Genomic DNA, 16,688 nt, shown 5'->3' on the forward strand with positions numbered 1-16,688 from the left:
GTAGGAGGTAGGATGGTATAATGATAATTAATGGTCAAGAGGTTTCAGATTACTCAGAACATTAACCTGCGCCTACCACTTACTAGTCATGTGACCTGGACATGATACTTAATCTCTCTGGATTCCAAGTTCCTCATTTACAAAATAAGGATAATAATATTACCTTCTTCATTAAGATCATTGTGAAGATTATAAAGATAGTGCTTAAAACTTAACGTTGCTTGGCATTAGTTAAAAGTAAATAATAACTAATGTTACTATAAAGTAAGTGTTTTCAGTAACTGTTCTTGGAATTTTTTTTACTAGCATTTAGCATAAATTGTATTTAAAAATATCAGTGTTTATAAAGCACATCAAGTCATCTTGCTACAGAAGTGTGAAGTCTCTTTGGTTAATCTTAGAGGAAACTTGTGTAGCTTGCTTATAAAAACATCAGAGTAGTGGGCAATCAAACAAGTAAATTATCTGCTTATATCATTACATGAACTGATCCTTTGAACACTGTTATCTAAAATGTGTTTTCTCTTAACATGTTTTGAGAAATCAGTCATTGTGTAAAGTTAAAGTGAATAAATAAATGTTTTAAAAAACTTTTCTTCTTGAATACTTTTTCCAGAATCTCTTTTACAGTTTTATACCTTTAGGTGTTTTCTAGCATTAGTTACCATTATGTCATAGCTTGTTGGGTAGAACTAAGTCTAGACATCAAACATTTTACATAATCAAGACAACTCTGGTCATTTATAGGACCTGTGCATTTTGGGGATAGAAATGGTTAAACATGGGTATTGCTAATTTTTTTCTTTCTTAATATTAAGATACTAAAACTTGAAATGTTAGAAGCTTTTTTTTTTTTTTTTTTTGCTGTTTCAATATTTTAGTCTTAGAAACTTGAATCTGTATTTCATTATATAATTCTCTGGTAGGTCCTCCTCGTCGTTTGAAAGTGAAACCTGATTCTGAAATTTTAGTTATAGAAAATGGAACAGCTTTCCCATTTCAGGTAGAAGTTTTGGATGAATCAGACAATATAACAACACAACCAAAATTGATTGTTCATTGTAAGGTAAGTTATTGTAAGATAAGAATATGTAGGTTTTATTTTGAGTAGTATGGTAGTAAATGGACATAACTGTCTCTTTTAGCTACTTTTTAGTGAGACTTATATTGTGTTTAGATCTTTAATGATTATTCCATGGAGAAACTAGTGGGTGTCTCATTGCCCATACTTTTTGGCCAATAAACACATCTCCTATACCAAGGTGTGTAAAGAAGTTTATAGACAAAACATTCTTCGCCTCCTTTCTTGATCCATTCCCCTCTATTTAGATGAAGTATTTAAATTATGAATAGAATGATAGAAATGTTTTTTAGGGTTAAGGATGCGTAGACAAATGAAGGTAAGTAAAAGAGCACAAAAAGAAAAGGAAAACCCAAATAAAGTTTAAAAAAAAAAAATAGTGGTTGAGGAAGTTGGTGTTTCAGAAGATATATATTTTAGAATTATAAAAAATTACTGTTTTCATTCAGAAGTTGTCTAGAATATTGGTGAATTCTATTTTATGTTTTCCAGTTTATACCCAGAAATAGTAGCTGTAGTGGATTATTTGAAAATTTAAATAACAATTATTGAATAATTTGTTACATTTGATTGGGGTCTTAAATTATTTTGTATGTTTTCAAAAGTTTTCAGGTGCCCCAAACCTTCCAATCTACGTTGTAGATTGCAGCAGTTCTGGAACCAGTATTTTAACAGGATCTGCAATTCAAGTACAGAACATTAAAAAAGACCAGACTCTTAAAGCAAAAATTGAAATACCTGTAAGTTGTTGTTATTCATTGATATTATATTGTTTTCAAATATTTCATAACAGCCTTATAGTATTTTATGTAACATTTGACGTTTAAAAATGAGGTATTTGTGGATCTTTTAGCTAAAGGGAAGAAAAGGCAACATGAAATGGTATGGTAACATTTTGTATTAGTAATTTTCTTAATTAACCCTTTTATATAAAAGGGGGCCTGTGTGGCTCAGTTGGTTAAGCGTCCAACTCTTGGTTTCGGCTCAGATCATGATCTTGGGGTCCTGGGATCAAGCCCCACATCAGGCTCTGTGCTCAGTGTAGAGTCTGCTTGAGATTTTCTCTCTCTTTCTGTCTGCCTCTCTGCCCCTCCTGCTCGTGCTGTCTCTCTCTCTAAAATAAATAAATAAAATCCTTTTAAAAAACGTGGCATTTATATGTCAGTTTTATTGTTTCTTGTAAGTTTAGACGTTTCTTAGAAAGTCTGGTAAACCACCACTGAAGGACATATGAACAATTTATCTGTATAATTTAAAAAATAAATATATGGTTAGTATATTCATATAAAGAGATTTCTGTGGTAATGTACTAGTAGGATACTAGTTACTGGATAATATATCATGGTGGAAGGTGAAGCCAGCCTAGAGGAGGGTAAGCAGTTGTTGTAAGTAGTTGATCTCCTAAGATTGCGAAATGGGACAACAAATACTTAAGGAAAATATTCAAATGTGGTTTCTGCATTATTGATATGGTAGATGATGAATAACCTAACCTAACCAGTTGATTAACTGATGCTTTCCTACTAATTATGCATCAGTTAACATCTTGAGCTTCAAAAAGGTTAAAGACAGCTTTTTATTCACTAGAATGAGATGACTCTTGACTTCATTCCACTTTTTTTTTTTTTTTGGTGTAAAGATTTTATTTATTTATTTGACAGAGATAGAGACAGCCAGTGAGAGAGGGAACACAAGCAGGGGGAGTGGGAGAGGAAGAAGCAGGCTCATAGCGGAGGAGCCTGATGTGGGGCTCGATCCCAGAACACCAGGATCACGCCCTGAGCCGAAGGCAGATGCTTAACCGCTGTGCCACCCAGGTGCCCCGACTTCATTCCACTTCTTATCAAACTGCTTATATTGATAACCTTCAAATCCCTCTTACGCACTTTTTTTTTATTATGCATTTTTTTAAATTTAGTCGTGTGGACAACTTGTTTTTGAGCATACTCTCTTGCAAAAGATCAGGAAGATTCAGGAAGGAAAGATTTAGAGTTAGGGAGGAATTTGGGTTTGGAAGCAAAGACTAGTGAGTATTAGGAATTACATAAATTCTGTAGAGCAGTGACAGGCAGAAGACCAAGAATCTAGATCAGTTAGGTCAAAGATCAAAGTATACTGGGGCGCCTGGGTGGCACAGCGGTTAAGCGTATGCCTTCGGCTCAGGGCGTGATCCCGGCGTTACGGGATCGAGCCGCACAACAGGCTCCTCCGCTATGAGCCTGCTTCTTCCTCTCCCACTCCCCCTGCTTGTGTTCCCTCTCTCGCTGGCTGTCTCTGTCTGTCAAATAAATAAATAAAATCTTAAAAAAAAAAAAAAAGATCAAAGTATACCTTATAATACACAGTTAGAAAATGTTAATCCAAAGGCAGTGACTTGAGTTTGAATCAGGTAAATGCAATAGGTTTATAATAGAGCGTGGGTTATTTACCTGCTATTTGGTGAGGTAGGAATTTTATATATGTCATTAGTCATGTAGATGGACTTAGATAGGAATGACTGCAACTGGATGAGGAAGGAGAAATGGGCTAAATAAGATGTAAAGGTATTTTAGGCTTAGGCTTATTTTGAATTTTGTGTATCCTGTGGAATGCACTATAACCTGGGTTATGAAACAATGAATGTAATGTTTTAAGTTTTTGTGCCTTTAAAATCAGTTTAGCATAATCCAGCTCATCTTTGCTGATATGTGGGACATTGATGTGCCCATAATAAATTATAAATGTGCCAGCTTAGCCTTCATGGCATCTACAGTCTTCATTTAGCTATAAACAGCCTTATTCACTTACCCCAATATATTGTTTCAAACGTGTAAATAGTGTATTTTATGGCAACTATTTGTCTCTGATTTTATGGGAAGTTCTTAATTTCTTACATCTTTATTCTTATTAATAGATGCTAGTTACTGAATCTGTCATTTGATTCCAAAGAAGAGGAAGAGAATCCTTTTAAATTCAAATATGCTAGTTTTTGGCTTTAAGAATGTGGCTTGTGGGGCGCCTGGGTGGCACAGTGGTTAAGCGTCTGCCTTCGGCTCAGGGCGTGATCCCAGCGTTACGGGATCGAGCCCCACGTCAGGCTCCTCCGCTATGAGCCTGCTTCTTCCTCTCCCACTCCCCCTGCTTGTGTTCCCTCTCTCGCTGGCTGTCTCTATCTCTGTCGAATAAATAAATAAAATCTTTAAAAAAAAAAAAAAAAAGAATGTGGCTTGTGCTTACAAGTTGATAGTATGATACTAATAGTATAGTATCTTCTTAATGCTAAAATCTATGAATGTTAACAGTGTATATGATGATCTTCCATAGCTTTGGAAATAAATCCTTAAGCAATGTAGAAGATTCACCATTAAAGCCCAAAAATATATTTTCAAAAAGTGCAGATGTCATTCAATATATTTTTGTGTTTTTCTCTTTTCCTAGAGTTGTAAAGATGTGGCACCCGTGGAGAAGACTATTAAGTTGCTTCCTAGTAGCCATGTTGCCAGATTACAGATATTCAGTGTGGAAGGACAAAAGGCAATCCAGATCAAACATCAGGATGAGGTTAATTGGATAGCAGGCGATATTATGCATAATCTTATTTTTCAAATGTATGATGAAGGAGAAAGAGAAATTCATATAACATCGACTTTAGCAGATAAAATTAAAGTAAGTATCTCAGATTAGTTATTTGAAAAATTTTGTTCATTTTATGATTGACTGTAAGACTCTGAACAAGAAGTATTATAGGGTGGCTTTTAAGAAGAAGCTTATCACAGAAAAATAATGCTGTTATATAAAATTCCAGGCTAAATAAGAATCGTTTCATGCTCTAGATTGAAATGTGAATGATTCATATGTGACAAATTCATACTTAGAAAAATGATTTTGACCCTTAACTAAATGCCGAAGATTGGAGTTTTCTTTTAGTTGTATGCTTGATGACTAACTATATTTCTGCATTCACAGTCAAGATCACCTTACCAAAGCAATGTGTATTTGTAACTGTTCCGAAGGCACTAAACAAAAGGTCTGTTAAAGGCAAATGGTGAAACATTACTGTTTTAACTACAGGCCCTGATTTGACCGTTTGAAATTGGCATACCACTCTCTAAAAGCATGATCTTAGAAAACAGTTTTGTAGATTCTCACTAGCTTCATATGGTCCTCATCAATCTGCTATGATTTAAATTTATCATTTGTACCTTGTTAGGGTGAATGTATATATTGAAACTTAATATCTCTTAAGAAGACCAAATCAAAATACATACTTATCACCTAAGGTAGGCCTGTCTAGTACTCTTCTTATGATTGATTGAAAGAATAGTGGGCATTCTGTGCTTACTGTTTTCAAGGTCAGTCAGTTCTGCTATAATGAAACACATGCATTTCTTAAAATCACTGTGCCAGATAAAAAGGTGCAGTAAAAATCACAGGGCTCATGGGGAAAATGGGAATTAGAGGCATAGTACTTGAACTTTATCAGTCAGATAGGAAACTAATAAAACAGTATCAAAAATAGAAATAATAACACATATTAAATGATTAAGAAGTCTGTAAACACTGCAATAATATGTCAGTTTATTTTGTGGAAGTGAGTTCAGGAAAGGTTGCAGCTTACTCTGAAGTTGTGGAAACTCCACTAAATGTGGACATGTGTGGCTGGGTATACATGATCGCCCAAGGTGGCTGGTAGGTTTGAGTTGTGTCATTTGTGTATTTCCATGGATTGGTTTAGCTGGGTACAGTTTTCCATGTTCACCTATTATTTTCATGGATGATATTGTGCATTAGCAAATGTAATATTTGCTTTGTACTCAAACTGTTCCCTGGTGTTTTAATAGCATTGGAACAAATTTGCATTCTCAAACCAAGCAGTATAGCAGAACTAACTGTGCTTTTTTCCTTGACACCCATAGAGAAAAAACTCAAATCTTGTGTGAGAAAATAATGTTTAAAAAATTCAGTTTTCTTTAAGTCAGAGACAAAACATCCCCTTTTTCTGGAAAGCCAACATTTGCAGACCCTTATATAAGGGGGTCCCAATTAACTAAATTTGTAGAGAGTTGCTATGTGGGACAGGAGGTAGAAATTATTTCTTTGTACTATTTTATCCTGTAGCCATCTGGAGTTTCCAGATACAGGATCTGATATTTTAAAAGAATTTTGCTCAACAGGGGTTTAGCTGACCTTATTTTAACTCTTATTTGAAATATTCCTTGCCCCAGCCAGTTTAGTTTTTCCCTCTATAATGAGGACTGGAGGACTGATGGAGACATAATCCTGATCCTGCTTGGAAAGGGAGGCAAGCCATTTTTATCTTCATCAGCAGATGTGAAGTTGAGTGGTTTATAAGTGGTACCAGGAACCCGGCTTCTGAACTGGTTCCTTGCTTTCTCATAGTTATTTTCCCATATTCTGGTTTCTTAATCAAGGTTAAGAAGTGGAGAGCCTCCACCTGTGTATAACCTTCTTTTTGCCATTCTCCAAGCATGTGACCAGCATTTGACATACCTTGCCTCACATTTAGTAGTTAGATACTTGTTGGGTTACAAAGATTTTAAAACATGCACCACTTTATTGGCAATAAAATATTAAATACTATCTTTTGTTAAATGTATAATCAATGTGATTTTTGTGGTCTTCAGAGAATTCTCCAATATTGAAGAAAGCTATCCCTAACTAAGCTGGGAATCCATTGAAGGGATAATACAGCCTGTGTGAGGGAAGAAAAGCCTTTTCGAAAAGTGTAACTCCTGCTTTCTTCCATTAAAAAAAAAAAAGTATATGATAAAGAATAAAACATGGTTTAAAAGATAAAAAGGTAATAAAGATTAGAACAGCATAAACTAGGGTCAAAATATTAGAATATCAATGATTTAAGAATCACAACTATGGAGTGCTAAAAGAGAAGGTTGAACTAAAAATTCTTACAAAGAAAGGAGTGGAAGTTTAAGAATAGAGTAAGATACTCAGCTTAAAAAAGGGATCAAGTAACAGATTAATACATGGAATGCAGGAGATGCAAAATTAAAATAGAGCTAAAAGCATCTAAGAATGAATTAAGACCAAAAGGTGGCCAGAATGGTAAAGTAAATACAACTTGTTTTCTCATTTTGCTGAATAGGAATTAACCTAGATCTTATTCAAAGCCCATATAAATAAATTTCTTTTAACAAAAAATTTGAATATCACTTCCCAGAATTGATCATATGATTTGATCTGTATGGTATTTTATTTTTTAAGTTTTTTTTTAGACAGTGTGCACACATGAGCAGGGGGTCGACACAGAGGGAGAAGGAGAGGGAGAGAGAATCTTAAGCAGGTTTCATGCTCATGCAGTGGGACATGAGGCTTGATCTCATGACCCTGAAATCACAACCTGAGCTGAAATCAAGAGTCAGACACTTAAACTAACTAAGCAGCCCTGGCACCCCTGATTCTGCTTTTTACTTATTCATTGGTTGGGGGTTTTTTGTTTTGTTTTAGATTCTACTTATAAGTGGAATCATATGGTATTTTTCTTTCTCAGTCTGACTTATTTCACTTAGCATAATCGTCCATGTCTCAAATGGCACGATCTCATCCTTTTTTATAGCTGCGTAATATTCCATTGTATGTATACGCCATATTTTCCTTGTCATTTGTCTATTGATGGACACTTAGGTTTCTTCCATATCCTGGCTATAGTAAATAATGTTGCAGTAAACATAGGGTGCATATGTTTTTTCATATTAGTGTTTCATTTTCTTTGGGCAAATACCCAATAGTGGAATTATGGGATCATATGGTATTTCTGTGTTTAATATTTTGAGGAACCGTCATACTGTTTTTCACAGTGGCTGTACCAGTTTACATTCCCACCAACTGTGCACGAGGATTCCTTTTTCTCTTGGCAACACTTCTTATAACTTGTGTTTTTTATTTTAGTCATTCTGACAAGTGTAGAGTGATATCTCATTGTGGTTTTGATTTACATTTCCTTGGTAATGAATGATGTTGAACATCTTTTCATGTGTCTCTTGGCCATCTCTGTCTTCTTTGGAGAGATGTATATATATATTCAGGTCTTATGCCCATTTTTTAATCAGACTGGGGTTTTTTGGTGTTAATTTTTATGTATTCTTTGTATACTTTAGATACTAACCCTTTATTGGATGTCATTTCCAAGTATCTTCTCTTACTCAGTAGGTTGTCTTTTTGTTTTGTTGATGGTTTCCTTTGCTACGCAAAATCTTTTTATTTTGATATAATCCCAATAGTTTATTTTTGCTTTTGTTTCCCATGTCTTAGGAGGCATATCTAGAAATATGTTGCTTTGGCCAATGTCAGAGAAATTACTGCCTGTGTTCTCTTCTAGGATTTTTATGGCAGGTCTCACATTTAGGTCTTTAATCCATTTTGAGTTTATTTTTGTGTATGGTGTTAGAGAATGGTCCAGTTTCAAAACAACAACAACAACAACAACAACAACAACAACAAAACTGTCCACTTTCATTATTTTATGTGTAGCTGTCCAGTTTTCCCAGCACCATTTATTGAAAAGATTATCTTTCCCCATCGTATATTCTTACCTCCTTTATCATAGATTGATTATATAATCATGGGTTTATTTCTGGGGTCTTTATTCTGTTCCATTGATCTATGTGTTTATTTTTGTGCCAGTACTGTACTTTTTTTGATTACTACAGCTTTGTAGTATGTCTTAAAATCTGGTATTGTGATACCTCCAGCTTTGTTGTTCCTTCTCAGGATTGTTTTGGCTATATCAGGTCTTTGTGGTGCCATTACAAATTTTAGTGTTAATTGTTCTAGTTTTGCCAGTGCCATTGGTATTTTGGTAGGGAGTGCATTGAATCTGTAAATTTCTTGGATAATATGGACATTTTAACTATAAATTCTTCCACTTCATGGGCATGAAATATCTTTCCATTTGCTTGTGTCACCTTTAAATTCTTTCATCAGTGTTTTACGGTTTTTGGAGTTTAGGTCTTTCATCTCTTTGGTTCAGTTTATTCCTAAGTGTTTTATTCTTTTTAGTGCAGTTGTAAATGGTATTTTTAAATTTCTCTTTCTATACTTTGTTATTAGCATATAGAAATGCTACCCATTTCTGGGTATATCTTGCCACTTCGCTGAATTTGTTTATTACTTTTACTGGTTTTTCAGCAGAGTCTTTAGAAAGGAAGAAACTTCTTAATCTTATTAATATATGAACCACCACCATTTATGTTCATAAAGGGACTTTTTCTTTGAAGGTGGGGAAGATGAGTTTATAAATCAACTTTGTTTCTTCAGTAAGATAAGTGGCAGTAGGAGGACATTAGACCAAGCTTTATATTTTTCTTAGATAATATAATTTTTCTTTTAGGTTAATTGGACTCCTGAGATTAACAAAGAACACTTGCTACAGGGTCTGCTTCCTGATGTACAAGTACCAACATCTGTGAAAGATATGCGCTATTGCCAGGTTTCATTCCAAGATGATCATGTGTCTTTGGAAAGTGCATTTACAGTAAGGTTTGTGAGCATATATTATATTTTGAGGGATTTCAAAATTCGGCATATGATAACAAAAAAGCTTTTCTCCAAAGCACGCTAGTGAGAGTTGTTTTTAATGTATAAAATAATTGCAATTTCTGTGAAATATGGTAAGTTGTCTTTGGAATAAAACTTCACTGGAGATAGTGGTTAATTCATCAATCTTTCACATCTTTGGTTGTGTTCATTCCTAAGTATTTTATTCTTTTATATACCCTGTACTTAATTGGCTCTGTGGTATCTGTGAGAACTAGAACTGTCATTAAAGGAAAGCCCTCCTAGTGCAAGCAACAGTGAAAATGCCTGTAATATGACGGACGTGAAAAACATAAAAAATAGAGTGTGATCAGTCAATGTGGTGTTCACAAGAAAAAATTCTTTCATTGCTTAGTGATGATTTTTAAACCTGAGTCCAAACAGACCTAATATGTATTACTGAAAGAAAAGGGGAAGACTTATGTAAATACATATATATGTAAGTCTTTGACCCTGGCCTGTCAGTTCCTTGCTCATCTGTTCCAGTAACCTCATCCGCTTGAATTCTTCCATCCGTTTTCATATTTTTTTTTTATTAAGATTTATTTATTTATTTATTTGACAGAGATAGAGACAGCCAGCGAGAGAGGGAACACAAGCCGGGGGAGTGGGAGAGGAAGAAGCAGGCTCATAGCGGAGGAGCCTGATGTGGGGCTCGATCCCATAACGCTGGGATCACGCCCTGAGCCGAAGGCAGACGCTTAACCGCTGTGCCACCCAGGCGCCCCCATATTTGAGATTTTTTTGTTGTTGTTTTTGAGAGAGAGCATGTGTGTGCATCGCGGAGAGGGGCAGAGAGAGAGAGGGAGAGAGAGACTCCCAAGAGACTCCCAAGTAGGCTCCACATCCATTGAGGAGCCCAGTGTGGGACTTGATCTCACAATCCTGAGATCATGACCCTAGCCGAAGTCAAGAGTTGGTCACTCAACCAACTAACCATCCAGGCGCCCCTGAGATAAAATTTTGAGATATACTACTCTCTACCCATAGCCAGATCTCTTGATGATGAGTTATTCTTACTGACCCACCTTTTCTTTCTTAGTTCTCTTGTCCTAATTCCTTTTAATCTAGCATAGATGCTATGGTATAACACTTCTTTGCTAGCTATCTTTTTTTTGTTTCCATTTGGGTAAATAGTGTGGTGTTCTATAAATTGAGGTATTTGGAGGAGTGTTGTTGTATTTAAGTTTTAGAAAATGAGTGTTAAGTATATATATATGTTATTCTTTACCATATTTTTCTCTATAATCGGTGGTATAATTAAAGCCTTTTAACTTGTTAACTCATTTCAGACCACTTCCTGATGAGCCTAAACATCTAAAATGTGAGTTAAAAGGAGGGAAAACAGTACAGATGGGCCAAGAGCTTCAAGGAGAAATATGTTAGTATGGTCTTTTTTTTTCTTTAAAATACTTCTGTAATATGTACTTACATTTGTGTTTTGGCATATGTGATCTGAAGGAAAGCTTTGCTTTTATATACATTTATTGGTTTAAAACCCACTGTTGGAAAAGATTGCTATATTTTCACTGTCTTTGTCTGGGCTGACATAACTTTAAAATCAGTTTGGCAAAAATAGTTTCATGGAAAAATATTGGCTTTTGTTAGAAGTAATAATAGTTAATATTAGAAGTGTAAAGTAAATGGATCAATGGATTCATAGGTTTATTTTTCTTATATCTAGAATATTACATAATACTAAGTTATTTTCTTCAAATTTTGATGATAAAAAATCTGATTAACATCAACACCATGTTAATTATGTAAATATAAATGTACTTAAGTAGATTCTTGATTTTTTTTTTGTGGTGATTATAAAAGAAGCAAGTATGTTTACTTTTTACAAAATAATGCATAAGAGAACAAAGTGTTTTCAAAGCATAAGTTTAAGTGTTTTAATGTATTTATAAATATTTATGTCTTTTATTAAAAGATAACAGCTTAATTATAAACTGTCCTTTTTTATATAGTTGTAATAGTTACAGATCAGTATGGAAATCAGATTCAGGCATTTTCACAAAGTTCTTTATCTGCCTTGGGAATTGCTGGGATTGGACTTGATAGCTCTCATTTGAAAACTACCTTTCAGGTATGGCTTCTTTTCATAACAGTTGGCTTATACCATTGGTTTACAATTAACAAAATTTGGGAAAAACTAAAATAACTAAAAGAAGTTTGATGTTTATAATGCAAAATCATAAAAGGCATTAAAAAGGTTTTGTAATGACAAACTTTGAACATGTGCAAAAAACAGGATAGCATAAGTAATTCCCATGTTCCCATCACTCAGCCTCAATAGTCATCACTTTCCCCTTTACCATATCATTTTGAAGCAAATTCCATACATTATATCATTTTATCCACAAATATTTTAATATGTGTATGGAGGTAGTTTTTCATAATTAATAAAATTTCGTAGTGCTTAGATCCTGCATTAAATAGGATGCCGGGGAAAAAACTAATTGGGCAAGTTTGAAGCTGTGCAGTTAATTGAGATTAGCTTGAAAAATAAGAACTGCAGTGGAATTATTTCAGTTTAAAAGAAGCAGGCAAATATGATGTATTCTGCTTGGAGAGATCAAAGACAATTTTTGGGAAAAAAAGATGTTTGAGTTGGGCCTTTAAGGAACCTTCTAGGCCAGAGTAGATGAAAGAGGAAGAATTCTAAGGCCAAGTAAAATTGAATCCATTTAGAACATTTAATGCTTTTTTAAAACTTTTATTCCTTTTAGAGGCTCCATTACAGTTTTTTGTTTGTCCGTTTTTTAAAGATTTTATTTATTTATTTGACAGAGAGAGACAGCAAGAGAGAGAACACACACAAGGGGAGTGGGAGAGGGAGAAGCAGGCTTCCCGCCAAGCAGGGAGCCCAATGCAGGGCTCGATCCCACGATGACCTGAGCTGAAGGCAGCCGCTTAACAGCTGAGCCACCCAGGCGCCTCTCCATTACAGTTTTTAACTTGACAAAGTAATCACAAGAGTAGCCTCTTTGCTGCCCTTCCTTACTAGAGTTTCTATTTTCACTATCATGTTCAAGACAACTCACTATATCTTAGCAGCACTGAAGAACTTTTCATCTCGTTTTGTTTACTTTGCAAAGATAACGTTTAGTGTTTGACTTTCAGGTTCTTCCATTATTTATCTTCACCCTGTGTGTATCTGAAATCAGTAGATAACTATGTTTCTGCTGTTATGTATGAACAATCCCTACTTTATTCGTAGACGCCCATCCTCATCAATATTTCTCCTGAATTGTAACCCGCCTTCCTACGTTTTCAGTTTTCCCCATCTGTTAGATTCCTATCAGCATGTAAACATGCTGTCATATCTCTCATCTTGAAAAACAAATTACACCCCCTCGCCCCTGCCACCACTACCAAACAAAATGTTCTTTAGCCCTAATTCCCTATCCATCTATTGCTCTATTTCTCTTCTTTCTGTAGTATAACTTCTTGGAAGAGTTGTAAGTATTCTGTTCCCCCATCCTTTTCTGTCTCTCAGGCAAGCCACTCTCATCATATTTTTTGTTTTTTGTTTTTTTTGCTCTGTTTCACCTGACCAAATACATTGTCAATTTTCCGTTCTCATTTTATGCCACCTATCAGATCTATCAGCATTTTATACTATAAGTTTAGACTTCTGTCTCCTCAGTATGGCCTAAAATATCCTAAAGTATTATACTGAACTCACACCTTTCTCCTCTCATAGCTCATTATTTTTCAGCCAAGGTGACTTACTTTCTTCCTATTGTCATTTTACAACAGATGGATACTATCTTGACTCACTTTCAAACACCTTCCCCAGTCTCTGCAGAAAGAAAATGGAGCCTTCTGTTTTAAAACTATTTTTTAAAAAATAGTGGTTTTGGGGGGAAATAAAAAGTAGTTTTAATATGTCATCATTTCTTCAAATTATTTCCATATTTATGTAAAATGTACTGCTATTCCGAAGTACATTCCTTCGATAATTTCAGCATTAGACCTTAGTGCCTTTCAGAATTTTATATTTAATTCTATTTGGACTCATCTACGATTTGTAAATGCATATTCAAATTTCATTTTCAAGATTAGAAGTAAAACCGAAACAACTTCCAAGATGACTTAAACAAGAAATCATGTCTTCAAATGGGCTGTTGGTGTTTCACTAATAAATGTGGAATTCTAGGTTAGATTTTACATATTTTCAGCTTTCAGTATGTTTTACTAAATTAATTTGTTTTCCAAATATTGAAAAATTCTGTGCTTGTTGGTGTTTGGGTGGAAATTAATCTTAATTATTTTTGCAATGTCTTTGTACAGAAAATGTTCTACAAACAGTTGAGAATGGAAAACATGAAATTTTAACTCTGATTTTTAAAATCTGATGGAATAGATTTGTACTCATAGAAATTTAAGATGACAAAATTATTAAGGGTAATTGTTAAAATGTGAATGCTGTAGTGCTTCTGCCAGTACGGAATTAGGTTTTATCATTAGATCACATTGCAGAAATTACAGGCTAGTTTCATTGATTCCCATTAATAAGATGTGAACCAGAGATTGAGCAATAACAAATCAAAGCCCCTACCTTTTTGGAGATCACCTTATAATGGGAAGAGTGGTAAGAAATGAGTGATAAGAAAAATAAAATGAGGTAATGGAAACAGTGCCTTATATAGGGTGGTTAGAGAAGACCCCTCTGATCTGGGTGTCCCGTATGAGAGACCTAAAGAAAGGCCATGTAATCTACAATTTTGCAAACAGCAGGAAAGAACAAGTGCAGAGGGTGTTCAGCAAGCACATGCTTTGCTGTTTGGGGAATAAAAAGGAGACCATGTAAGTAAGAAGGAAATTAGGAAAAAATAAAGTAAAAGGACATAGCCAGAACCTTTTATATCTCTCTCTCACAGAAGAGAAATTCAGTTTCTCTTCTCAAGGAAATGAATTTCACAGTGTGCCAGTATTGGTATGTGTGCAGCTTATTTGTCATTGTTTTATGCAGAAACATAGGCACATGAGTAAATGACAACATTTTCTTGCTTTTTTTTTTTTTTTTTTTTGAAAATTAAGCATAATATCCTGTCTTTTCTCAATGTACTTTTCTTCACTAGGAAAATACACAAAGTATAAGTGTAAAAGGCATCAAATTTATTCCAGGCCCTCCTGGAAATAAGGATCTTTGTTTTACTTGGCGTGAATTTTCTGACTTCATTCGAGTGCAGCTAATTTCTGGACCACCAGCAAAACTTCTTCTTATAGACTGGCCAGAATTAAAGGAGGTAAGTAACTCTGCCTTGTTTGAAAGTATTTGCTATCACATGGCTTATTACTTTCAGATTATCAGTGGATCAGAATAGATATATTTTATTGTTGAAGTAAAAACAAATAGCAGTAGTAATAAAAGGATAAAGTAATATGATTTTTAATACTTCATTATTTAATTCATCACTTGTGTCTTCACTTGTTAAAAAACAGTGTAATAACTTACTGTGATGAGCACTACTTAACATACAGAACTGTTGAATCACTGTATTATGTACCTAAAACTGATATAACACTGTATGTTAATTTTACTGGAATTAAAAATTTTAAATTTTTTAAAAAAATGCAGTAATAATTGACACTTAAAAATTTTATTACAGGAGCACCTAGGTGGCTCAGTCAGTTAAGCATCTGCCTTCAGCTCAGATTATGATCCCAGGGTGCTGGGATCGAGCCCCATGTCTGGCTTCCTGCTCAGCAGAGAGCCTGCTTCTCCCTCTCCCTCTGCTACACCTGCTTGTGTGCTCTCTCTCTCTCAAATAAAATCTTTAAAAATTTTTTTTAAAATTTATTACAGAAATTTTCAAACGTGTAAAAGTGAAAATAGCATAATGAACCCCAAGTTTCAACAGTTACTATTTTTTCCCAATTTTGTTTTATTGTTCTGTCTTACTGTCTTAAATGTTTTCTCTGGAGTTTGAAAAACATATTAGATATCAAGTAATTATATGCATAAAAACCTTGGTATGCCTTCCTGTGCAGGTAATTAAATCTTAAATACTGATTTTGCAAGTGTCTGTTTAATATGTTGAGTTTTTACTAAATGTTTAGAATTCTGATTTTAAAATGTTTAGATTTTGGTATTCAGTTTTGGTCTAACAGAGTTTTACTTGTTGATATGGTAGCTTACATTATTTTCTAAAGGAAAATGAGATTATATCACCATGGTAATGGATGAAATTATACTGTTAAAGGTCCTCTAAGAAAAGTTTACTTTACCTGTGCCTTAGTTTGAGATTGCCATTTTTGATTTGTGAGTTTAAAATAACAGATAAACAAGTGATGACAGTGAGCTTTAAAAACTTTTTTCTGTAATACTGTCTTGACTGAGGAGTTTTACTGAAAAGCCAGTGCATTTATTTTTATCTGAGAGCATTTATACTACATAAGTTAATATATTCTTTATGCCCAGTGATGTCAATAAGGATTTGTTGGTTTACTATGTTATGAAATAATTGTTTACTTTTGAGGTGGAAGAAATGTTGACATGTTCGTCTTTTAATATGACTTTGTGTTGGGGAATGTCAAAAATAATGACAGCTTAACTCAAATTTCTTAGAAGACTAATTTGTAGATGCCATAGAAATCCAGAAGTTTTTAAAACAAACTGATATCTCATTCTGTTAGAGTTACCATTATATGTAGATAAAGCTGTAAAAGTAATCATTGAATATCTGATATTTCTAAAATTTCCTAATTAATTCTTGACCTACCTTCCCCCTAACACGATCTGAAGTGGAATAGGGAACTGATTTAACACCTAACTGATAAATAGAAAAAAATAGGTAAATGTTATGTTAACGTACACGTCTATTCTCTCATTTAATCTTAACATGATGTGTTATTATCATTCTTATTTTATAAATGAAGAAACTGAAATCCCGAAACATTAAATTACATGCCAGTACTAAAAAGTGGCAGAGGGCAGATTCATATTTATAAACATTTGATTTTGGACACTGACTTTTTCCCAGATAACTTTAAGAGCTTGGGCTACAGGTTATTTATTAAAGAATATTCTTTAAAAATAGTT

The 16,688-nt window shown here is 34.1% G+C and overlaps 1 protein-coding gene across 3 annotated transcripts in view; it reads left to right on the plus strand.

Moving 5' to 3' along the window:
- SMCHD1 (structural maintenance of chromosomes flexible hinge domain containing 1) overlaps positions 1-16,688 on the plus strand; it is a 157,083-nt gene that overhangs the window by 68,527 nt on the left and 71,868 nt on the right. For all 3 annotated transcript variants that reach the window (XM_087869946.1, XM_045781946.2, XM_087869947.1), the window contains 7 exons: positions 927-1,066; positions 1,687-1,821; positions 4,499-4,726; positions 9,429-9,577; positions 10,927-11,015; positions 11,605-11,723; positions 14,725-14,892. In XM_087869946.1, coding sequence (XP_087726072.1) covers positions 927-1,066; positions 1,687-1,821; positions 4,499-4,726; positions 9,429-9,577; positions 10,927-11,015; positions 11,605-11,723; positions 14,725-14,892 — 1,028 coding nt within the window. The remainder of the gene's footprint in view (positions 1-926; positions 1,067-1,686; positions 1,822-4,498; positions 4,727-9,428; positions 9,578-10,926; positions 11,016-11,604; positions 11,724-14,724; positions 14,893-16,688) is intronic.

Source organism: Ursus americanus, chromosome 19 (assembly GCF_024610735.1).
Source record: "Ursus americanus isolate L20-20 chromosome 19, mUrsAme1.1.p, whole genome shotgun sequence".
NCBI classification, from domain to species: Eukaryota; Metazoa; Chordata; class Mammalia; order Carnivora; family Ursidae; genus Ursus; species Ursus americanus.